This window comes from Rana temporaria, chromosome 4 (assembly GCF_905171775.1).
Source record: "Rana temporaria chromosome 4, aRanTem1.1, whole genome shotgun sequence".
NCBI lineage: Eukaryota > Metazoa > Chordata > Amphibia > Anura > Ranidae > Rana > Rana temporaria.
In genome coordinates, this window is record NC_053492.1 from 52,306,338 (window position 1) to 52,331,996 (window position 25,659).

At 45.1% G+C, this 25,659-nt stretch overlaps 1 protein-coding gene across 1 annotated transcript in view; it reads right to left on the reverse strand.

The window, feature by feature from the left end:
- Positions 1–24,084, reverse strand: part of SELENOI (selenoprotein I) — a 62,212-nt gene extending 38,128 nt beyond the window's left edge. The window contains exon 1 of the mRNA XM_040348397.1: positions 23,914–24,084. Coding sequence (XP_040204331.1) covers positions 23,914–23,973 — 60 coding nt within the window. The 5' untranslated portion in view covers positions 23,974–24,084. The remainder of the gene's footprint in view (positions 1–23,913) is intronic.
- Between the last annotated feature and the right edge of the window lie 1,575 nt (positions 24,085–25,659).

Sequence of the window (25,659 nt, forward strand, 5' to 3'; positions counted from 1 at the left end):
TGAAATTGCACTCAGAGTCCCTCTTTAAAATGACATGTTGGCTTCAAGACTGTACAGGCTGCCTTGAGAATACTGAAAGCATTTGTCCACCCAGATATAAAATATACATAAAAAGATGGCGCACGCACAATATTGAATGCTCAGCAGGTCAGGTGTTTAAATAATAATGGGATCCTGTAAACAGCTTCAAGGATTCAGATTGTTCCTTTTCATGTAAAGATCATTAAAGTTTCATGCCATGCAGCAGCTCAGCGGAGCACACGGCTCTTATCTGAGCCTTTGCCAATGTCCACAGTCCATCTATCTTGTACTGATTAACGGCAACAAAACGTTACACCCCGTTACATGAATAATCATCCGGTCATTAAAGCAGATATTATATGAGCGATTACCCTCCCCCTGTTTTTGGTTTCTCACCAAGAATTTCAATCTGATTTTCTTTGGGATTAATAACTCTTCTGCTTCAGTGATTTGTAGCATTGCACAACCCAATGCTGTACTGGATCACCATTATCAGTGATTCCAATGATCAAATCGCTAGCTACAAATCACCGTTGATAGCTCACATTAGCAATTTGTAGCAGTGATTATGCTACCAAATCACAGCAGAATTTTCAATATTACTGAGTATAAAACACTACCAAGTGCGTGTGCAACTATATCATCATCATGGAGATGTATGGCTGTGCTCCTGCACATGCTCGCCAATGACAGGCGGTTTTACTTACTTTGTGGATCTACCAGTAATTTCTGATATGGCAAACAATGTTAACCAGAAAGGATGTAGACGAGGCACACTGAATCCCCAACATCCAATATGGAAGATTCATAGGGACAAAGGGGTGACATTCTGCAAATCTTAAGACTAGTGATGAGCTTGGGTGTGGTGGGACTCCAATCTAAACTCACATGTGCTAGCCTGCCAGGAAGCCGTCACCTGTACGTGTGCCAGGGCATTCACTGCCCAGTGTACACAAGGGGCATGTACGTGTGGCTGCGGGTCCCATTCTCAGATGTGGGACCATACAGCAGACAGTTTTTTGGCATTACAGTCGTGCATTTGGTTCCCTGTCTGAACACACCCAAGCTCATCGCTGCCTGGAAACTGCTTTGCCTTAAGCGGTCTTTGAATCGGAGCCAAGAGGTGTGTACTCCACACTGATCCATCTGGTCCTGCAGGTGGTGAGGTGGCATCCTGGTGGCTTCCTATTACCACTACTTACATTTTATCATTTAAAAAAAAAATTTGAGTCATTTCTCCCTACAGCAGAAAAGCTGAAGACAAAGAAGAATTTGTAACAGCAATTCACACATATAAAATATAATTTTTTAATACACTCAGCTAGGACAAACTTGCCAACTTTGTTCTGACACAAGTTAAAGCGGTACCACTTTACCTACAGGCTATTAAAGCTTACCTGTAGGTACTGGAAATATCTAACCTAAACTGTTTAGGGGATATTTACCATATACGCTTGCACTGACATCATTGGCGCATGCCCACTGAAGAAAGGGCACGTATGCACGGGAGTGACGTCACATGACTCAGGACAATCACAGAGCCAGAGTCCCCCGGAAAAGAGGGGTGAAGATGGAAGCGGCCACAAGTGGGGACATTGTGGGCTTGTTGCAGTTAAGTGCAACATAATGTGCTAGTGTGCATTTTTTATTAGAAACCTTTAAAGCATTGAACCCATGATCAGCAGATTGTGGGTGTAATTCCAAGGTCCTGTGGCTGTCTCCCCATACCTCCGATACGGACAGGTTGTTACACTCAATGAATGAATAGAGCACGCAACAGTGCCCTGGTAGTTAATTGAGAACACTGCAAAGGCTGTCAGGTACGTGTAGTTTTCACATTCACAAAACACAGTAAACGAATGACATGACCAGGGCTGGGTGGGCAGAGCCCCGCATAGCTGCGTTTATTTTAGATCACGACAGCAAGCAGGGGGAGAAGAGGCCCTGCTCGTTGTCAAAACTGGGAATGGGGGGTGCTGGTGCATCTGTAACATGTTACACTGGGAATATGGACATAACATGTAACAAAAAGGTGAACTTATCCTTTAAAGTGATACTTTAGGTTAATTTTTTTTAAAAACAAACATATAATACTTACCTCCACTAAGCAGCTTGTTATGCACAGTGTCCCGAACGCCGTTTTCTGGGGGTCCCTCTGTGGTTCTCTCGGCTCCTCCCCACTTCAGATAACACCCTATGGGAAGCGCTCTCCCAAGGAGGTTACCTCTGGGGTGCGCTTACCTTCATGCAGGACTCGGCCCCGCCCCTTGGAGCCTGTGTCATTGTATTTGATTGCCAGCAGCGGGAGCCAATGGCTGCGCTGCTATCAATCTATCCAATGAAGAGCCAAGAACCCCGGGGAAACATCAAGCGCATTCTCGACGCAGGATATTCCAGCGCTCAGGTAAGTAAAAACGGGGGGCTGCAACTGTCAGATGTTTTTTCAACTTAATGCATAGGATTAAAATGTTAAATTAGGACAGATATATTTGTTATTAAAATAAGATTTCACAATCTTTATAGTGCAGTTTTTCATTTTAGCACTGGAAACATTCATAAAAATGTTTAAAACGCCCTATTAAAATTTCTTCTGAAAATATTTTTGTGAAAAAATGGAAAGCAGCTTAAAAGCTGTGTTCTGTGAAACACAAAAATGTCATTGTGTTATACGCACTCTTTGTTCCTAAAAGAAAATCTGTTGAATAACCAGGCTGTTCCTACAGTTCCTAGACTCCATCGCAGACACTATGAGCTCCGACTGGATAAATGCCACCTCCTATGTAGCAGTGAGATGACAGATCATGGGTAGCCAAATAAATGCTGAATTTAACAACCCAACCCAATCTATAAGCCAAGACAGCAATCTTTCCTGGCATATGTTCAGTTCTGCGTGCTGTATGTTTGGAATAACCCGATTCCTCCCTCATATACCCTACAATCATCCGCCTCATCTCCCCACCAACCCATCACATCACCCCCAACAACCCACCACCCCATCACAGCATTTCCAGGACAGCTACTTGAGATGATTGGCTCCGCCCTCTACAGGAAACACAAATCAGATACAATTTAAAAGGCCCCTCCCTTTCCTCTGGCCCTCAGTTGTTTAGAAGATCAAGTAAACCTCCAATAAAATGTACTCGGCAGAGAAAAAAAACAAAAACATAGAAACACGAAAAATAGGGTGGGAATATAGACGCTGTCCTGGAAATACCATTACCGCCAAGTCTAACGGGGGTACCCCCCCCCCCACTTCCAGGACAGCTACTTTAGAGGATAAGCAGGATACTATACCTTAAAGGGGAGGTTCACCCTAAAAATGACTTTCTAGTATTACATTGGCCCCCCACATTACAATACAATTATGCCCATTATGTTTTTTTGTATGCTGTACATACCTTAGGAACAGCCAATTCACCCGTGGCTTCGGGGTTGCGAGTCCCGCGGGAGTGGGCGTTCCCAACATGCTGGTGATTGACGTGATGACCAAAAACGAGCTCCCCCCGTCGCGTAAGCTGCGTCACGATTGCCGAAAGGAGCCGAACGCCGAGTCGGCGCTATACTGCGACTGCGCACCGCCGTTCGGCTCCTTTCGCCAATCGTGACGCAGCTTACGCGACGGGGGGAGCTCGTTTTTGGTCATCACGTCAATCACCAGCATGTTAGGAACGCCCACTCCCGCGGGACTCGCAACCCGGAAGCCACGGGTGAATTAGCTGTTCCTAAGGTATGTACAGCATACAAAAAAACATAATAGGCATAATTGTATTGTAATGTGGGGGGCCAATGTAATACTAGAAAGTCATTTTTAGGGTGAACCTCCCCTTTAAGGAGGGACAACAGCCTGAAGCACTTTCCTACCAAAGGAAAGGTCCTGGCTGGAAAGCATCTGAACTCTATGTCTGACAAATGCATGAGGGGAGGACCAGACGGCATTTTTAGTTTAGACACCCACCCATTAATTGTAGGTACTATTGGAAATACTATTGGAAAAATTGGTACTGGACTTTATAGGCACTGGATATACAAAATATTGAAGATAAAAAATATATTTTTTATTACCAACTGATTCAAGGAAAAGGACAACCAAACATTTGTTTAAAAACTTTGCAAAGTAGGAATTGCCTATAGACTAATACGTCACAAAACCCAAACACCAAGAATATACTCCTGAGTGGTTATGGCGGAGTCCTTGTGGAGACAATAATGATTATTCTAACAGGCTTGGTGTGAGTAGATCCAAAACGTGTAGAAGCTCGGCTCTACATGTTACGCATAGGAACGCTTCTTTCAGGAGCTTAGGCATACACATTAATATGTACATCACCCAGGAGTAGGTATCAAAAGTAAAAAGGTATCCAGGTTACGGCGGATGTAGCAGACAAGGGTCATCACATGAATAACTGATCAATATTAGTGAATACAATATGGTACCCCAATTATGCAATAGTTAAATAAATAGCATAGTGTAGCACACTGGGTAGATGAAAGGCACGAAACAAGTCTAAACATCCTGTACGGCAGTCAAAGCTTCAAAAACATCCAAGGAACATTTGATGCTCTTCACCATAGAGGCAGGGGGCACCCGCCATGGGCAGTAACAGAAGCTACAACGTTGCTCCTTGATAATGCACTGTGGCACATTTACATTATAAGGGGTATGCCTGCAAGAACCCAAAGAGAGACTGCTGGTCATGCCAAAGAACATGACCCTACAAAGCTGGAATCGCCGCGAGTACAGCTTTGGTGGAAAAAACAGCAAGAGTGAAGGAAAAACACACGAGGCGAGAAGTGAGAGTGGCAATAGAGAAGTTCCTGCTTAAGAACTAGAAACAATGATATTATGGTTTCCACCAACCACAAAACTGAAGTTGGTTCCAAAAATAACAATCCAGGAAGGATTCCCCCCCCCCAGCTTTGTAATTCCCAGCCAAGTATTGCTGGCAGTTCCTCTCCTGTTTTTTTATTTGATGTTTGCTCTTAAACTGGATACACACGATACAATTCTTCGAAGATTCTTTCCTTCAGATTTATCAATCCATATAATGTGAGGTCAAAGCTTAAGAGTTTCAATTTGTATGCAATCAGGCAGGTCCTTGCACTACCGTACATGGTTGTGGAAAATCTAAAGGAAAGCAGACAAAACTTGTATAGTGTATATGGGGTCTTACTCAACCATTACACATTTTAGCACACTTTGAACAACACGTCTTTATGACAGGCCTCGACAAAATCCGGGCGCCAGGTCGCAATTTGCGAAAAGAAATTGTGACCTGGCGCCCGCTGGTAATTGAGGCCGCAAAGCCGCGGCCTCAATTACCGGCCGTCGCGGGGGGCGCATGGAGGCACAGGATCCTGTGTCTCCGTGCGCCCCAACCTCCACGCGATCGTGGCGGGCTCGCGACGGCCGGTAATTTAGGCCATGGCTTTGCAGCCTTGTGAAGGCCCAAGCTGCCTTTCGTAACCTGGCGCCATCTGGTGGGGGCCGTTGGCATTACAAGTAAAACAGCAGTTCTAATGTGTCTTTTTTTACTGCCATCTCCTTCCCTCTAACTAGAACCTCCAAACAGTATATATAATTTTTTTATATAATTTTTATTCCAACACCCTAGAGAATAAAATGGCGATCATTGCAATACTTTGTCACACCGTATTTGCGCAGCGGTCTTACAAGCGCACTTTTTTTGGGAAAAAATACACTTTTTTTAATAAAAAAAGAAGACAACAGTAAAGTTATCCTCATTTTTTTTATATTGTGAAAGAGTAAATTGATACCAAACACGTCACGCTTCAAAATTGCGTCCGCTCGTGGAATGCCGACAAACTTTTACCCTTTAAAATCTCCATAGGCGACTTTAAAAAATTCTACAAGTTGCATGTTTTGAGTTACAGAGGAGGTCTAGAGCTAGAATTATTGCTCTCGCTCCAACGATCGTGGTGATACCTCACATGTTTGTTTTGAATACTGTTTACATATGCGGGCGCTACTCACGTATGTGTTCGGTTCTGCGGGCGAGCTGTTTACATATGCGGGCGCTACTCACGTATGTGTTCGGTTCTGCGGGCGAGCTGTTTACATATGCGGGCGCTACTCATGTATGTGTTCGCTTCTGCGGGCGAGCTGTTTACATATGCGGGCGCTACTCATGTATGTGTTCGGTTCTGCGGGCGAGCTGTTTACATATGCGGGCGCTACTCATGTATGTGTTCGCTTCTGCGGGCAAACTTGAACTTTTTTAGCTCCTAGATTCCAAGCAAATTTGTCAAACCCTGCTTTATGATCACATACAAAACACACACACATACTGTGTATATATATATATATATATATATTTAAAAAAAGGCATTTTGATGAGGAAACCCATACACATGGGCATGTGATGAATGCATCCACGGATCCCTCTTCAAAGACTCCCAAAATACCAAATCACTCGTCTGCAAGTCGTTCAAAATACAGCCGCTCGACTTGTGACTGGGAAAAAAACATGGGAATTAATCTCACCTTCGTTGTGATCCCTTCATTGGTTGCCCGTAAAAGACAGAATCACTTTCCAAAGCACTCTGTCTAACGCATAAGTGTGTTCAAGGAAATGCCCCCCAATATCTATGCGAGAAACTAAAAGCTCACAGCATCAATTACGTTCTGTGATCCACCAACCAAAATCTACTCCAGATACCCAAAGCCAGATACAAGTCCAAAGGAGAACGAAGATTTGCGGTCCAAGGACCCAGACTGTGGAACGCTCTACCAACCAGCATCTGACTCGAGGAAAACCACCTGGCCTTCAGGAGAAAGATCAAAACCCATCTCTTCTGAGGGCCCAGGGAATGGATACCAAGCACCCAGAGGCGATTCAGTTCGCATGTGTTGCGCTATATAAAAGTTTCTCACTCACTCAGAGACCAAAGCAAGTGTGAATGAGCCCTAAAGGATTTGGCGTCTGTGCGCAGAATGCTTGCGATTGACAGATAAGCAACATATTCTGTTAGGCCCCTTTCACACGGGGCAGACTCTATTTGGATCAGCTGGGCATCTGTCCGCTGTTTCCCTGCCAATCAGGGCAGAGTGCACGGATAACAGGTCTGTGTTTGCTCACTTTATGCAGAGCAGAGTCCATCCTGCTCTATGGGCAGCTGTCCATTTTTTCACTGGACTCACCTTTGATCTGCCTAGGTGGAGGGTGAAAGATCCCCTGCCAGCAAGGTGGATTCAAATCAATGACTTATTTAAAATCAGTTTATTTTTATCAAATTCATTTTGGAGTAAAAATATATCTAAAGATAGTTTTCCATTTAAGATACATTATTGAGTTTATTCAGCATGAAATTGAGCTTATGTAGCATGAGGCTGTATATTCTGCAATTTTTTTTTGTAAACTCATTCAATGAATCCAAGCTCTGCAAGCTGAGATAACATGCACTGCATTGATGCGATTACACAATTACACAGTAACCATGGGATAAAACAAAGTTCCGGAATATTCCTTTATCCCATTGTTGTGCAAATCTATGTACACTGTATTGTGGCCAAAACAACTAATCGATTATGAAATTTTCATAATCGATTAATCGGCCAGTAACATAATGGGGTTAAAAAAAACTAAAATTAGGCCTTTATAGTACAAAAAAAAGCAAATCACTACTGTAAATATTACTTTCACTGTCCCACAGTAAAAAAAATGAACCCCTTACAATAGCTATTATTTGCTCTTTTTGTACTTATTTTTTTTTTAACCCCATTATGTTACTAAACATCTCAGGCCTGGGTCACACCTCAGTTTTTTTGGTGCTTTTTGCAGAAACACACTACAGTTAGGTTACATGTTTTCCATTGGGACACATTCACATCCAGGATTTTTTTTCAGCTGCTGCGTATTTGGAAAGGGCAAAGACTTTTTAATGCAAAACGGTGCTATTTTGTTTTGTTTTTTTTGGTTCAATATACTTCAATGGAGAAAAAAATGAATTTACTGCGATTTACAGTGATTCTTTCTGTAGGGGGGCGTGGCTGTAGGTGTGACGTCACCGATAGTCGTTCCCTATAACAGGGAAACAGACGATCAGTGACACTGCCCACACAGAAGAATGGGGAAGGTGTGTTTACACTCACACACACACCTCTCCCCGTTCTTCAGCTCCTGTGACCGATCGCGGGACACCGGCGGCGATAGGGTCGCGCGCGACCCACGTCTGGGCTCTTAAAGACGACGTACAGGTACATGCATGTGCCATTCTGTCAACGTATATGTGCAGGAAGTGGTCCTTAAGCGGTTAAATAATGCATTAAGTTTAACTAAACCCATAACATTTTAGATATACTGGAGATTTTAGTCGACTAAAATAGGACAAACAATTCAGATGACCAAAATAGGAATAAAATGGCATTTTAGTCCAAAGACTATAACTAAATCAAAATTTGGATGTCTAAATTAACACTGCATACATGTGCAGACTTTTTATGCTAAAGCAGTGCAACAATGCTATGTGGTCTTGGAGGCATTTAAGTTTGTGTTTAAAGCATCTCCCCCAGCTCTGCATGCAAATATATAAAAACATGTTAAAGTCAAATGTAAAATTACGTTCAAATTTCTTTCACTTTTCTGAGGCATTGGTGACATTGCATGGGCTTTAGAGCTTCCCCCTGGGAAGGCTTCATCACCAGTACCTTCCAGGGAAACCTCATGAATGAACTGCAAAATCTGGAGGAAGAGGCTTTTTTTATTGTTGTTTATATGTTATTATGCCTTCAGGAATGCGAGTGTGAATGGGCATGGTGAAACTCACCATAATGTATAATCTATATATATATATATATATATATATATATATATATATATATATATGTGTGTGTGTGTGTGTGTACGTATGTATGTTCCAGCATCACGTCCAAACGGCTAAAGATATTAACATGAAACTTGGCACACAGGTTACTTATATGTCAGCAACAAACATAGGATAGGTGGTTTAACCCTTACCCACCCCCATTTGCCATGGTCGGGGTTTTCCTTTAAAGTCCCATTCAACTCTATACTTCATAACTTCCAAACGGCTGTAGATATTTCGATAACACTTGGTCACATGTTACTTATATGTCCACTTAAACTATAGGATAGTTAATTTATCCCTTAACTACCCCCATTTGTGAGGGTCGGGGTTTTTGTTTAAAGTCCCATGCAAATCAATGGGAAATGTATGTTCCCACATACCTTCTGTACGCCTGGAGATATTTCAATAATACCTGGTACACATATTACTTATATGCCAAATAAAAATATATGACAGTTAAATTAACCCTTACCTACACTCTTATATAAAAGATGGGTATATTTATATTACTATGATTTTCCTCCCCAAAAGGTTAAGATAGGAAGACCGGGCAACGCCGGGTGTTCAGCTAGTCCATAGAAAAAGGAGACAGATCTGGTACAGCACATGAACCGTGTCTGGTGCAGGAATCATTGGTGGGCGGGCCAGCAGAGAACAGGGAAGATGCTGGTCACCAGTGACATCTTTTAAAATGGCAGCACAGGACTCCTGGTGGAGGTGGAAAGGAGCACTATAGGATGCGGCAAGACTGAAAATAAAAAGTAAAAATAAATAAAAGTACATATTTTCCATATTGATTTTTTAGAGGCACTTCAATATGGGGGGGGGGGGGGGGTGTCTCCGGGTACCCCCTTCACATCAGAGTTCTCACCCCCCCCCCTTCACATCAGAATCCTCTAGGACTGGGGTCTTCAAACTATGGCCCTCCAGTTCAGGAACTACAAATCCCATCATGCCTAGTCATGTCTGAATATCAGAGTTTTACAATGCCTCATGGGACATGTAGTTCTGCAACAGCTGGAGGGCCACAGTTTGAAGATCCCTGCTGTAGGGAGTCCTACCTTCCAATTTTTTGCAGAATGACAGAGGGTTGGAGATGAAGCAAGTCTGAACAGAGGTAGATTTCCTCCCCTTTTTAACCACTTAAGGATCGCCTAACGCCGATATACGTTGGCAGAATGGAACGGCAGGGCACAATCACGTACCTGTACGTGATTGTTAAATGCCCGGCCGTGGGCGCGCGCCCGCGACCTGGTCCGAAGCTCTGTGACTGCGGCACGCGCAGACACGATCGCCGCCGGAGTCCCGCGATCAGTCACAGGAGCTGAAGAACGGAGAGAGCTGTGTGTAAACACACCTTCCCCGTTCTTCACAGTGGCGCTGTCATTGATCGTCTGTTCCCGGATATAGGGAAAGACGATCAATGACGTCACATGTCCAGCCTCGCCCCCTACAGTTAGAAACACATATAAGGTCACACTTAACTCCCAAACTGCCAGTGTCATTTTCACAGTAAACAATGCATTTTTTATAGCACTTTTTGCTGTGAAGATGACAATGGTCCCAAAAATGTGTCAAAATTGTCCGATGTGTCCGCCATAATGACGCAGTCACGAAAAAAAAATAAGAAAAAAAAAAATGCTGATCGCCGCCATTAGTAGTAAAAAAAAAGAAAATTTATAAAAATGCAATAATACTATCCCCTATTTTGAAAACCCTATACATTTTGCGCAAACCAATCGATAAACGCTTATTGCGATTTTTTTTTACCAAAAATAGGTAGAAGAATATGTATCTGCTTAAACTGAGGAAAATATTTTTTTTCATAGATTTTTGGGGGATATTATAACAAAAAGTAAAAAATTGTTTTTTTTTCAAAATTGTCGCTCTATTTTTGTTTATAGCGCAAAAAATAAAAACCGCAGCGGTGATCAAATACCACCAAAAGAAAGCTCTATTTGTGGGGATAAAAGGACGTCAACTTTGTTTGGGAGTCACGTTGCATGACCACGCAATTGTCAGTTAAAGCGACACAATGCCAAATCGCAAAAAGGGGCCTGGTCCTTTACCTGCATATTGGTCCGGTTCTTAAGTGGTTAATTTTGGGGATGCCCTGGATTAGTGTCATGCGTTTCCATGGTGTTGGCAGCCGTCCCATCGCTACCATGGAAATGCATGGCACTGTGCAAAAACACCGGCACATCACTCTCCAAAACCCCAAACAGAACTCCAGGGTGCCCCGGCACTCTAGTTGAGAAAGGCTGTTATAGATCAATCAATAATTAACCTAAAAAGGGAAAAAACAAAACAAAAAAAAAACAACATTTTAGATTTCTGTTCATTCATTTTGCCTTTCTGATGCAAAATGCAATGATACATCTCTTGTATACAAGATCCCAACAATCAACAGATAATATTTAAAAAAAAATACGGTAATAAAAATATATATATATATATATATATATATATATGTATAAACAGCAAATTAAGTCATTAAGTCAAAACATACTATAAAAACACACTTAAATAAAAGCGAAGTACAAAACGTGCGCTAAAAGATTATTATTAATCTACCTAAACATGAGGACGGCCATAAAACTGTAACACTCCTAATCTGCTACTGTCAGGAAATGTTGGTATCTCTGCACAGTATATTGTGTGCGATTGTGCTTCAATGCAAACAAGTCACGTGTTTATAGAGAACTAGATAAAAGATAGTGGCAGCCATTACATGTCATTACTAGAAGCTAATCACTGAGAATAGATATGATGATTAGATTAGTCACTTTACCAGTTCACAGTATTTACCATCCGTTTCAAGGTACTCATTTCCACATCTGTATCTTAAAGTAGAAGAAAAGCATGACAATAAAGCTGGCCACGCATGGATCAAAATGTGGCCAACTCGGCAGGAACCGCAGCAGTCCATTAGGACCAGCTTGGCCAAAACTTTTGCACAATTCACTTAAACTTTGAGTTCAGCTTTATCAGAGGAGTACTGCATGACCAAAGCTTTTCCTATGGATCACAGTTCATTTTGCACTCCTTTGATCCATGTTCACCTGACAAAAGGCTGAAGCTCGCTATCAGCTGATGTCACAGAGCTGGTCCAGGCTCTGAAAAGATCTGAACCATATGGTTGGCAACTTGCCCAGAAGCCTGTAATCAGCACCTGGTGATCAACCGATAGACTGCGCCAGCCTCTCCCGTCCAGCCCCTCCCGTCCCTTCCACAGCCCAGCGCGCCAGAGATGACTGGAGGAGCAGAACAGAGAGCTGGTGATTGACAGAATCTTCTTTTAAAATAGTAGGTGTGGTGAGGAACACAACATCTAGTTTATAAGCCATAAAGTTCATTCCGAAAAAAGGCCTGAAGGCAAAGCAGCGCTTCCAAATAATGTTGTACACCATTAGATGACAATATTACAAGACACCCGGCGAGACAAATTCACTCAAGATGCTTGGGCAACAGTTCATAGAAATTCATCAGGTGTATGGAGAATCCACCCCCCACAGGAATTGCACTTACCAGAAATATGTCAAATAATGCTTTGGATATGTTATGCCCAAACAATGCCAAGGGACCATCTTCCAAGATCTCTCAAATAATTCACCAGGACCATGGACTGGTACACTCCAAATAGAGTTAATCTCACTCAAACATGAAGGAAAACAATTCTCATAGCGTAACTGTTTAGATATTATAATATTATACACAGTTTATATTGCGCCAACAGTTTACACAGCGCTTTACTTCGTAGAGGGGGACAGTACAATTACAATACAGAAGGAAAAAGGAGGGGCCCTGCTTGTAGAGCTTACATTCTAAAGGGAGGGGGTGGTGGTACAAAAGGGAATAGCTGCAGAGAATGATTTGATGGGGGAGGCTTGGGGACAGTTGTTAGGTGGGTGTGGGATAGGCTTCCCTGAATAAATGAGTTTTCAGGGATCTCCTAAAAAGGTGGACAGGGTAGGGGCTGATCGGACATACTGGGGCAGGGAGTTCCAGAGGGTAGGAGAGGCACTGGAGAAGTCCTGAAAGACGAGCATCGGAGGGGGTAACAAGGGAGCTAGAGAGCAGGAGGTCCTGGGAGGAGTGGAACCCCCCCTTAACACACTCTAATTTGCAGACAGAGAAAGGAGCTGTGTGTTAGTGGGCATCCTGACACTCCTGTTCGCCCCCTCCCCCCTCAAGAGGCTTTCTCCACACCAGGGAGAAAGTGTCGCATTACTGTGTGTAGTTACAGACAGAAGAACAGGAAGTGAGGATTTCTCAGAATATATAAGGACATTTAAAAGCAAATTTGAAGGAAGAGGCAAGTGAAAGAGGACTGCTATTTAGGGAAAAATAAAAAAATTCCTTTACAACCCTTTAAGGACTTTTTTCAGAACTTTTTGGCTTATGGATTATATTGTATCAATATAGTGGCTGCTAGTTCCACCAACTTTCATTAAGAATAATTAACCCTCATTTAGATTGAAGAGCCGGATAACTGACCCTGTTTACTTTACTTTGCCAACATCTAGTTTATTACAATTTAAATCAGAATGAACCTGTGCCCAATAAAAGACAGGCAGAGGGAAAAATAAATAAAAAATAAAAACTAGTCACCGTTATTGTTGGTGGACTCCCTGCATCCAACTTTTTTCCCCCATTACTTACCATGCCTTGTTCTGCACTGTGCTTCTCTGTGGAAGCGGCCATCTTGGTGGAGGCAGGGCTTTGCTTCCTCATGTCAAAACCTTCAGCAACAAGAACCGTGAGCAGCACAGTAATGACAATACCAAATCTCCTGATACTAGAAGCCAGAGACCGGAGTGGCAAGGCACACTCACATAGTACACTATATTTCACAAGGAATTTCAGAGGGGGAAAGAAAAAAAAAGTATTGCTTGGACACAATTAACAAAACAAATCGTGTACTTTTGAAGTTCAGGGCCACTTTGTTATGCATAACAAATAAAAGACTATGGGGCCTCAGTGCTTGTACTAAATAAGCTATAAAATGTATTTGTAAAAAATAAATAAGCTATAAAGAAACAACCGAGAGTGAAATTTACACCAGGATTTCCTTTGACCTTGGTTATACTCGGCTGGGTCGTGCCTTACAAAAATAGGACATGCTTTCCAGAGAGCACGACACACATACTCTGATTACATAAGCTAAACTTGCAGGGTCACAATGTCTCATGCCGCCATGTGAGAAGCAGTAGATGCCATGCTAATGAAGGAGAGGTCAGCAGACTCCATGTCAGGTCAGATCTGATAGAAAACTACTAAATCTGTATAGGCTTGGACTTGGGACACACAAGCACCAGAAGAGACGACTTCCCTGCATGGAGTGTGTACTGCAATAGTGGGTTTATTCTGGCCCACAAAAAGCACCATCTGTCCATATTAAGGGCCCATATAAATCTAGGCGTTTTCCAAATAAACCAATAGAAATGCATCAAAATGAGTGACAACGCACGCTGCAACGTACTTTGTTGTTAATGCCCTTGCTTCTTCTAAATGGAGCCTCAGCCAAACCCTAGCTAACTCGGGAAGAATTTAGTGCCATTAGCGCACCCCCCCCCCCAATAACCGTGCTGACTAACCAATGTAGAAAAACAGATGTGCATACTAACCCATTTTCAGCCTGATTGGGACACGCGATCCCCTGGTATGGTGAGGTGAGAAGAGAGAGCGCTCCGACAATAGCTGTGAAAGCTGGAAGTGATGGCATCACCCATAGGATCCCATGGCGCAGACTTGTCAGCATGCCCTCTTCTCCCCTGCAGCCATGGCTGGCTGACACAGGGGAGCATGGAAGAAGTATAATGGAGGAGCACTACTATGAGAAACTACAATTTCCCTTTTATGCAATGAAGCTCCCATCTTTGTGTGGTCTTCCTTCTGAGCTCACGCTCCCCAGCTGCTTAAATGTCTGGACCGTGATGTCACTCCCACACAAATTATTAAAGGAAAATCCACTTTGCACTACAAGTGCACTTGGAGGTGCAGTCACTGTAGATCTGAGGGGGACATGCAAGGAAATAAAAATAAAAAACAGCATTTTTGCTTGTACATGATTGGATAATAAAATCAGCAGAGCTTCCCCTCAGGTCTAAAGCGACTGCACTTCCAAGTGCACTTGCAGTGCAAAGTGGATTTGCCCTTAGTAAATCAACCCCATTGTCTCCTAACTAGCCTTAAAAATGCCCCCCCCCCCCATAACCTATGCTGACTAGCCTGCTTCAATGCAAAAAAAAAAAACACGTGTATACTTATTGTCAGCCTGCTCCGGACATGTGATCTGCCATTGGTGGCTGGAGAGGAGAGAGTGCGCTTCAACAATGGCTGGGAGAGCTTGAATCAATGTCACCTATAAGCGCCTATGGTGCAGCCACTGTCCGCACTCCCTCCTCTCCCCTGCAGCTGGCTGACACAGGGGAGAACAGAAGAGGTATAATGGAGGCAGATACACCAAATCAGCCCTCATTACCTGGCACTGCTATAAGAAACTGCAATTTCCCTCATTCAATGAGGCCTCCATCTTTGCCTGGTCTTCTGCTGTCCGGACCGTGCGCACGGGAGTCACTTCAACATGGCACACATCGGGAACCATAAACGACCTGAGCTGCACATGTGTGGCTCAGATATTATTACCGCTGGCAGACAAGGGGAAGCATTTTATGACAGAGGAGACCACTAGGGGCTCTTCCGTTATAGAAACCTTGCCCGTCAGCGTTTTTTTGGAAAATTTACTTTATACTGCGTTAACGCTAAGAAAGAATCTTCATACAACTGCATTTAAACTAAACAAGAACAGAAATTGGAGGTCACTGCTCAGGGAGCTAAAGAGAAAAAGGCGTATACATGATATCATCAGGAGTCACCTCCTGGTCCTTCAACCTTCCAATAGTCAAAAGCAGGAGAAATAATCCACTACAACCCAATACATGGAGGGAAATTATTATACGGGAAGTACAGTACAGGGAAAGGGCTCTGTACAGTGACAATCATTTTGGAGCCAAAATAAAATGCGATCAGTGCCAAAAACACACTTTGACAAGGATTCAGGAGAAATTAGTATTGGATTCAGGAAAACAATTAGTTTGAAAGCATCCTCCTCACCCTCAGCCGCAATAAAAGGGACACAACTAGAAGCCAAGTGTAATATTCTAGGCAGATGGGCCGCCTGTCTCCCGGGATCTATCCTGCCCTGATGAAATGAAAATCGCAGATTCCACAACCCCCCCCCCCCCCCTCCCCCACCAAGCAGAATTATTATTCCCCTTATAGTGCAAGTTACCATATGCCACACACAATGCTATTACCACACCAAGAAGAAAAACAAACTTCCTCATCCAACCACAGCAAAAACTATTACCACGTGTCACATTGATGAAATTACAAAGGTCCACATGTGTGTAAACTCCAACTTGGGGCTAAGCTGATACTTCATTAATAAAAGGGTCATGCCGCGTACACACGATCATTTTTCGGGTTGTAAAAAAATGACATGTTTTTTTTATGTCATTAAAAACGATCGTGTGTGGGCTTCAGAGCATTTTTCAGGTTCTGAAAAACGTCCAGAAAAAAAAAAAAAAAAAAAAATTGGAACATGCTCTATTTTTTAACGGTGTCGTTTTTCGGGTTGTAAAAAATGGTCGTGTGTGGGCTTTAACGACGTGAAAAATCTGTGCATGCTCAGAAGCAAGTTATGAGACGAGAGCCCTCGTTCTGGTAAAACTAGCGCTCGTAATGTAGTAAGCACATTCATCACGCTGTAATAGACAGAAAAGTGCGAATCGTCTTTTACTAACAGGGAATCGACTAAAGCAGCCCAAAGGGTGGCGTCATCCGAATGGAGCTTCCCCTTTATAGTGCCGTTGTACGTGTTGTACATCACTGCGCTTTGCTAGAGCATTTATTTTTTCACGATCGTGTGTGGGCAATGTCGTTTTAATGATGAAGTTGAAAAAAACTTCATTTTTTCTAGAGCCTGAAAAACGTTGTTTTTTACAACCCGAAAAATGATCGTGTGTACGCAGCATTAGTTACCAAAAACTGACTCTTCCGGTAAAAAAAAATAAAAAAAAGAGGGGGGGGTGTGTAGATAAACTGTGCAGCTCTGACTAAAGTTGAAAAGATACCCTTGATGTAGGCAACCCCGGCCCTCCAGCTGTGGTGAGACTACAAATACCATCATGCCTCTGCCTCTAGGAGTCGCGATTGTCAGGGTCTTGCAATGTCTCATGGGACTTGTAGTTTCACCACAGCTGGATGGCCGAGGTTGCCTACCCCTAGACTGTAGGCCATACTTACCTCCTGAAACCTGGCTTAGAAAAACGCCCCAGAGATGGCATCCTGTTTTGTTGCCAAGACACTCCAAACCCCATTACATAAATACTCTACCATGCCCGAGGTAGCTTTGAGCTCAGTGATACCACAACAGAGGGGTAAGTGAACCACAAGTGCAGGGATTTGAGAACGGAGTCTTGTGATGGTGAGCAGTACTGGCTGGGAATGTCTTAGCAACAAGGTAGGATGGGATCATGTCATCTCTGAGAAGTACATAAAAGACCTACATCTATAGCAAAAGCATTGTCCAACTTTAGTCAGAGCTGCAGTTTGTTTTTTATCTGTAGGTGCCCCCTACCTGCATAGGCCTGGTCTCTGTACTTCCCGGGGACAGTGTTGTGGTACATAGACACCGTGGCCCAGATTCAGGTAGATCCGCGCAATATTTGCGTGGGCAAAGAGCAAAGATTTTTCTCTGCGCCCACGCAAATATTTCGATTTGCCCGCGATTCACGGAGCAGTAGCTCCGTAAATTGCGCGGGCGCTATGCTAATTAGCCCTGCGTAAGGGCGCCTAATGTAAATGATCCCGCCGGGGGCGGGAATAATTTAAATTAGGCGCGCTCTCGCGCCGAGCGAACAGCGCATGCTCCGTCGGGAAACTTTCCCGACGTGCATTGCGGCAAATGATGTCGCAAGGACGTCATTTGCTTCTAAGTGAACGTGAATGGCGTCCAGCGCCATTCACGAATCACTTACGTAAACGACGTGAAATTTAAATTTCACGAGCGGGAAGGGCGGCTATACTTTAGCATTGGCTGCTCCTACTATGAGTAGGAGCAGCCTTACGCTAAAGTCGCCGTACGGAAACTCCGTACCTTGCGTGCGCAGGGCCCGCGCAACTTTTGTGAATCGGTGGTAGTATGCAATTTGCATACTATACGCCGATCACAATGGCCGCGCCCCCTAGCGGCCAACGCAAGAATGCAGCCTGAGATATGAAGGCATAAGGAGGCTTATGTCGGTCATATCCTAGGCTGCAGTCCGCGTAGCGATGTTCCTGAATCAGGGGCATTCGCTACGCGGGAGCAAAACAGCTATTGCGCCGCGCAACCTATGGTTGCGCGGGCGCAATAGCTTCTTGAATCTGGGCCCTTGTGGTGCTTCTGGTCATTTAGTGACTGCAGTTTACAAATATCTCCTCCAATGAAAGATCCTTTTAAAAAAAAGTTTGCAAATGTGCATTTTTTTAACTTGTTGATAAACAGTTAATCTGCATTTCTTTTTAAACTTTCATTAGCAGGTTAGTTCCCTTTTAATGACCGTTATCCAAAAACATCCCCCATTCACTCCCAGTACACAACACATACCATTTCTCTCATGGTTCCTGGCCCCCCCCCATATATGTAGGAAGACACGGGGGAGCGCCAGAATAAGTGCAGTATTTAAAATCACCTAATCTACGGAAACTCACAGGTTTGTAGAAACAAGCAAGCATATGTGATAATCCATGGCTAGGCATAAAGGATCTCCTGTGTGGTCCTTACTGAATGTGGCTCCCTCGCTGTGAAGAGGCTGTGGAGATGTCACCGGGATGAAGTCAGAGGCTGCGGAACCCAAGATGGTACTTAGAAAAAGGAGAAGTCCAGCCTGAGCTTTTTAGGCTGGGCTTCTCCTCTGGGTCACAGCAGTACAATTGGTTTTGCACTCCTGTGACCCGTTTTCAGCTGAGAGCCGGGTCTGAAGTTCGGTGACATCACTGCAATCAGTCGAGGGACCGCGTCACCCTGACTTCCCAAGTGTGGATCCGCCAGCTACCTTGACTGATGGCAGTCTCAGCTCCCGCCCCTCCACAGCTCAGCGCTCCAATCAATGTGGAGGATCAGAGCAGGAGAGATGCTGACTGACAGGCAGGGGATCTGTGAGAACAAACAGGGGAGTTTTTGCCCCCACTCACGCCGGTGCGACTTGTCATGCGATTTGGAATTGCCGGCAATGGAACCCGTTAATATTGCGGCAACTCATTTTTCGGCAATTTTGAAATAGTTTCCTGTGCTACGTTCAACTGATTTCATTGCGACTTGCATAGACTTCTGTTAAATGAAGCCGCAATCCAATTGGCAGTGCAAATCGCACTGTGCAGCTTTGAAGTTGTGCACCAGTCTGAACAAGGGCTAAAAAGGTAACGCCTCTTCTACTTTTCCCCCAGGCACTGGTGGCACAGACTGTGGCACCCAGCTGCCCTCCTGGGAAGGCTACGTCACCAGGGCCTGTCACATAGCTGAAAAGAAAGATCTCCCATAATATTTCATTCAGTTCTATCCTACAGAGACAATGGCTAAACAACAAGCTGCAGTAGATCTCAGGTGCACATGTGCGAGATCTGGTGCACCCCAAGAACAAGGAAATTAGAAGCATTCCGCTGCCCCCTGGCTTTGATATCTGCCCGTGACCACAGCTATGCACTCTGTGTACAGCTACATGGCAACAGCAGCGCCCACTGTCAGCTGGCCATTCGTTTAAATTCGTCCGCTGCTGATCGTAAGAATCTGTGTGAAGGGGGCCAAATAAACGTAGAAAATAATCCTGACAACTGTTAGTCGCTTTGTTCACACAGCCGTACTCGCCTGTACACCTCTGTGAGGGGCACGTTTGCCCGCATGGCATGTGCAGGATGTTTGCCCGCATGGCAGGTGCAGGACGTTTGCCCGCATGGCAGGTGCAGGACGTTTGCCCGCATGGCAGGTGCAGGACGTTCCGATCTTGCAAGGGCAGACAGTCCCATTCATGTCAATTTGGATGTACGGACACAACTGCACAGCCGTGTGGTTGCGGGCCCCCTGAATGCAGACAGTGTGAGTTTAGGGGCCCACGAATGTCCAAATAGGAGCAGCTGCTGTGTTCCAATTGACATGAATGGGACGGCCTGAACAGACACCTGTGCATTCCCATGTCAAACATGCAGCTGTACACCTAAATACACCCATGTGAACGAGGGGCCACATACACTATTACCAAAAGTATTGGGATGCCTACCTTTACACACATTGGGCCAGATTCAGGTAGATCAGTAGATCTTTAGATCCGCGTGATCTATCTGATTTAAAGCGGGGGTTCACCCTTAGAGGGCACTTTTCCCCCTTAGATTCCTGCTCGTTATTACTAGGGGAATCGGCTATTTATTTTAAAATATGATCCGTACTTACCCGTTTACGAGATGCATCCTCTCCGTCGCTTCCGGGTATGGGCTTCGGGAATGGGCGTTCCTTCTTGATTGACAGGTTTCCGAGAGGCTTCCGACGGTCGCATCCATCGCGTCACGATTTTCCGAAAGAAGCCGAACGTCGGTGCGCAGGCGCAGTATAGAGCCGCACCGACGTTCGGCTTCTTTCGGCTACGAGTGACGCGATGGATGCGACCGTCGGAAGCCTCTCGGAAGAATGTCAATCAAGAAGGAACGCCCGCTCCCGAAGACCCATACCCGGAAGCGACGGAAGAAGATGCAGCTCGAAAACGGGTAAGTACTGCTCATATTTTAATATAAATAGCCGATTCCCCTAGACCGAACGAGCAGGAAGCTAAGGGGAGATTTTTTTTTTTTTTTAAAATGGGTGAACTCCCGCTTTAAGATACGCTGCCGCAAGTTTGAGAGGCAAGTGGGTAATTCACAAACCACTTACCTCCAAACTTGCGGCGGCGTCTCGCAAATCCCCCGGCGGAATTCAAATTCTGCGGCTAGGGGGGGGGGGGGGGAGTGTACTATTTAAATCAGGCGCGTTCCCGACCCGATTTAAATGAGCATGTGCCGTCCGCGAAATTTCCCGGCGTGCATTGCTCCCACTGACGTCACTAGGACGTCAGTGGTTTTGACGTGAGCGTAACTAGCGACGCGCGGGTTTCTGAATCGGCGTACGCAAACGACGTTAAAAAAATCAAAATCGACGCAGGAACGACGGCTATACTTAACATTGGCTGCGCCTCATAGAAGCAGGGGTAAGTATACGCGTGTTTTATCGGGTTGAGGTCAGGACTCTGTGCAGGCCAGTCATGTTCCTCCACCCCAAACTCACTCATCCATGTCTTCATGGATCTTGATTTGTGCATTGGTGTGCAGTCATGTTGGAACAAGAAGGAGCCATCCCCAAACTTTTCTCACAAATTTGGGAGCATGAAACTGTCCAAAATGTCTTGGTATGCCGACACCTTAAAAACTCCCTTCACTGGAACTAAGGGGCCCAACCCCTGAAAAGCAACCCTGCGCCATAATCCCCCCCTACATCAAATGATTTGAACCAGTGCACAAAGCAAGGGTCCATAAAGTTTGGGGTGGAGGAACTTGACTGGCCTGCACAGAGTCCTGACCTCCACCGGTAAGAACACCTTTAGGATGAATCAGAGTGGAGAATGTGAGCCAGGTCTTCTCATCCAACATCAGTACCTGACCTCACAAATGCACTTCTGGAAGAATGGTCAAACATTCCCATAGACACTCCTAAACCTTGTGGACAGCCTTCCCAGAAGAGGTGAAGCTGTTATAGCTGCAATGGGAGGGCCAACTCAATATTGAACCCTGCAGACTAAGACTGGGATGCCATTAAAGTGGAGGTTCCCCCTAAAAAAAAATTCTAACAATACATTGAGAAGACTGATTACACTGCGGGTATGCTGTTTTTTTTTTTTCCGTACATACCTCGTTATCGCCGTTTCATCCCTCGGCTTCCGGGTATGATTCTTGCGGGTCTGGGCGTTCCTAGTTGATTGGCGTTCCTCCGACCGACGCATACTTGACGTCACAACTTTCCGACTCTATACGGCGCCTGCGCAATGACGTTCGGCTTCTGTCTGAAAGTCGTGACGCGCAGTATGCGCCGGTCGGAGGAACGCCAATCAACTAGGAGCGCCCAGAATCATACCCGGAAGCCAAGGGATGAAACGGCAATAACGAGGAACCTCCACTTTAAAGTTCATGTGTGTAAAGGTAGGCGTCCCAATACTTTTGGTAATAGAGTGTATAATGACCCAAGGGGGCCACATATAATGATGTCCAAGGAGCAATATATAAAGATCCACAGGGGGCCACATATAATGGTCCCCCAGGGCCCCCTGTGCATATAGGAAGATATATAAATCCAGGGGAACGCTGTGCCTGAGGGGCCATATATAATGAGCTTCAGCCCCCCCCCCCAGGCCTTGAGGGGCAAAAAGAATGTTTGCGGGGGCCCTGTGCCTCAGGAGCAACAAACATATAAGGAACCTGGGGGGCCCAATTGATGACCCCAGGGGCTTTATGACTGAAGGGTCATGTACAGCGATCTCCAGGGGGGCCCGTGTCAGAGGGACAACATATAAAAGATCTTCAGGGGGCCCCATGGTGAAGGGGCAATGCAGAAGGATCCTAGGGGGCCCATGCCTGATGGGGTAACATGTACACCTAGAGGGTCCTGCGCCTGAAGGGCCAAAAATAATGATCTCTATGGGCCCCTATTCCTCAACTGCTACATATAATGAACCTGAGGGCCCCAATCAGAGACCCCAGGGGGCCCCATGACTAAAGTGTCATTGTTATATATAAATAATAATCTCCAGGGGCCCCTACTCCTGACGTGCTACATATAATGAACCCGAGGGCCCCAATCAGTGACCCCAGTGGTCGTATGACGGAAGGGCTGCATATAATGATTTCCAGGGGCCACTAAGGTTCATTATATGTAGCACATGAGGAATAGGGCCCCTGGAAATCATATGTGGCCCTTCAGTCATAAGGCCCCTGGGGTCACTGATATGGCCACATACGATTCCCAGGGGCCCCTATTCCTCGTGTGCTACATATAATGAACCTGAGGGTCCCACATGAGGAATAGGGGCCCCTGGGAATCATATGTGGCCCTTCAGTCATAGGACCCCAGGGGTCATTAATTACGACATGTAATGAACCTGAAGGCCCCAATCAGCGACCCCATGACTAACGGGCCACATATAATGATTCCCAGGGGCCCCTATTCCTCATGTGTTACATATAATGAGCCTGAGGGTCCCACATGAGGAATAGGGGTCCCCGTAAATCATATGTGGCCCTTCAGTCATAGGACCCCAGGGGTCATTAATTACTACATATAATAAACCTGAAGGCCCCATGACTGACGGGCCACATATAATGATTCCCAGGGGCCCCTATTCCTCATGTGGGGCCCTCAGGTTTATTATATGTAGCGCGTGAGGAATAAGGGCCCCAGGAAATCATATGTGGCCCTTCAGTCATAGGACCCCAGGGGTCAATGATTGGGGCCCTCAGCTTCATTATATGTAGCAATTAGTGGCCCCTGGGGTCCTATGACTGAAGAGCCACATATGATTTCCAGGGGCCCCTATTCCTCACGTGCTACACATACATGAACCTGAGGGCCCCAATCAATGACCCCAGGGGCCCCATATAGTGATTTCCAGGGGCCCCTATTCCTCACGTGCTACACATAAATGAACCTGAGGGCCCCAATCAATGACCCCAGGGGGCCCTATTCCTCATGCGATACATATAATGAACCTGAGGGCCCCAATTGGTGACCCCATTACTGAAGGGCCATGTGTAATGAGCTGAGAGGAGTGTGACGTCTGTAGTGCCAGGGGCCCCATATCCTGTCACATAGAGACGCAAAGGCTGGAAGTCCGTCACATAGCCGCCGTCACCACACCTCCGCCCTCCATGGAAGAGATGACACACTCAATGAACCCCATTCAGAACGAGAACACCGGAGCCCCGCCCTCCCCCGGGCGCCACACCCACCTTGTAGCGGTCGAACCCGCTGAGCTGCTCGGCAGTGACGTACTCGCAGCGCGCGGCCATGGTGGGAAACGGCGTTTACACCAGATACCGGAGCTTCACACAGGACTGACTGGGGCACCACGAGCCGACACGTGACGTCACCTCCGCTCGTAGTAAGGGGAGGTGGGAGGGGACACATCGGCCGATGCCACAGCTGGTCGTGGCGTCACGTGGCCCGCCCCCCTATACCCCGCCCATCCTCTGTCAGCCTGGGACGGGGAACTTCAACATTATTCAGGGACAGTACTGCTCATGCGCGGGTTTTTAACACAAGCTCTGAAAAGCCCGAACTTTTAGACGCGCGCCCTCTGCTGGTAAACAAGCAAATGTCTAAAAATACATCTATAAATAATATAGTGCAGCACTATAAAGCCAATTCAACTTCTCTCTCCCCACAAAGAGGAAACCAACAGGAAGGTCCAGACTGTCCATGTGTCCACACTCACAGCCATGGGAGGAGCCAACGTCTGGAAATCAGGAATCGTTCCACCCAGAATTGAAAAATTGAATCTCGATGACCCCACTGACACCAATAAATCATCCCATAGATGTGATCACATTCTACAGACAAGAAAATCCATTGTCATTTTTCTGTCGCTTCACCCACGCTGTATGAATGTGACACTTTTTTTTTTTTTTGGATGGAGTCAAAAATCATTTCAACTTTGGGTGGAGCATTTGAAAATCCAGACGGATATGTTGGATATTCCCGTGGATTTTAATGTCTTAAGCCTCGTACACACCATCGGACTTCCAACCAACTTTTCTGTGGATTTTGGTCCGAAGGACGTTATCCGTGAACTTGTTCTGCATACACACGGCACAACATTTTCAGCCAACATTCACCAAACCACATGGTCTTTCAGCTCTTTACCGCCACCCTTTGGGCAACTTTTGCTATTGTTGGCTGATGTTTAACATTGGTTCTGAGCATGCGTGTTTGTACATCGGATTTTAGTTGGACGGACTTGCGTACACACGATCGGATAATCCGACGTAACAGATTTATTGCCCAACAATTGATGAGCATGAAGAGCCAACTTTCGTTGTCGTTAATTCAGCCAACAGTTTTCAATTGGAGCATACACATACACTTGGAGCATACACATACAATTGGAGCATACACATACACATACAATTGGAGCATACACATACAATTGGAGCATACACATACAATTGGAGAACACACATACACATACAATTGGAGCATACACATACAATTGGAGCATACACATACAATTGGAGCATACACATACAATTGGAGAATACACATACAATTGGAGCATACACATACAATTGGAGCATACACATACAATTGGAGCATACACATACAATTGGAGAATACACATACAATTGGAGCATACACATACACATACAATTGGAGCATACACATACAATTGGAGCATACACATACAATTGGAGCATACACATACAATTGGAGCATACACATACAATTGGAGAATACACATACAATTGGAGCATACACATACACATACAATTGGAGAACACACATACACATACAATTGGAGCATACACATACAATTGGAGAATACACATACAATTGGAGCATACACATACACATACAATTGGAGCATACACATACAATTGGAGCATACACATACAATTGGAGCATACACATAAACATACCATTGGAGAATACACATACAATTGGAGCATACACATACACATACAATTGGAGCATACGCA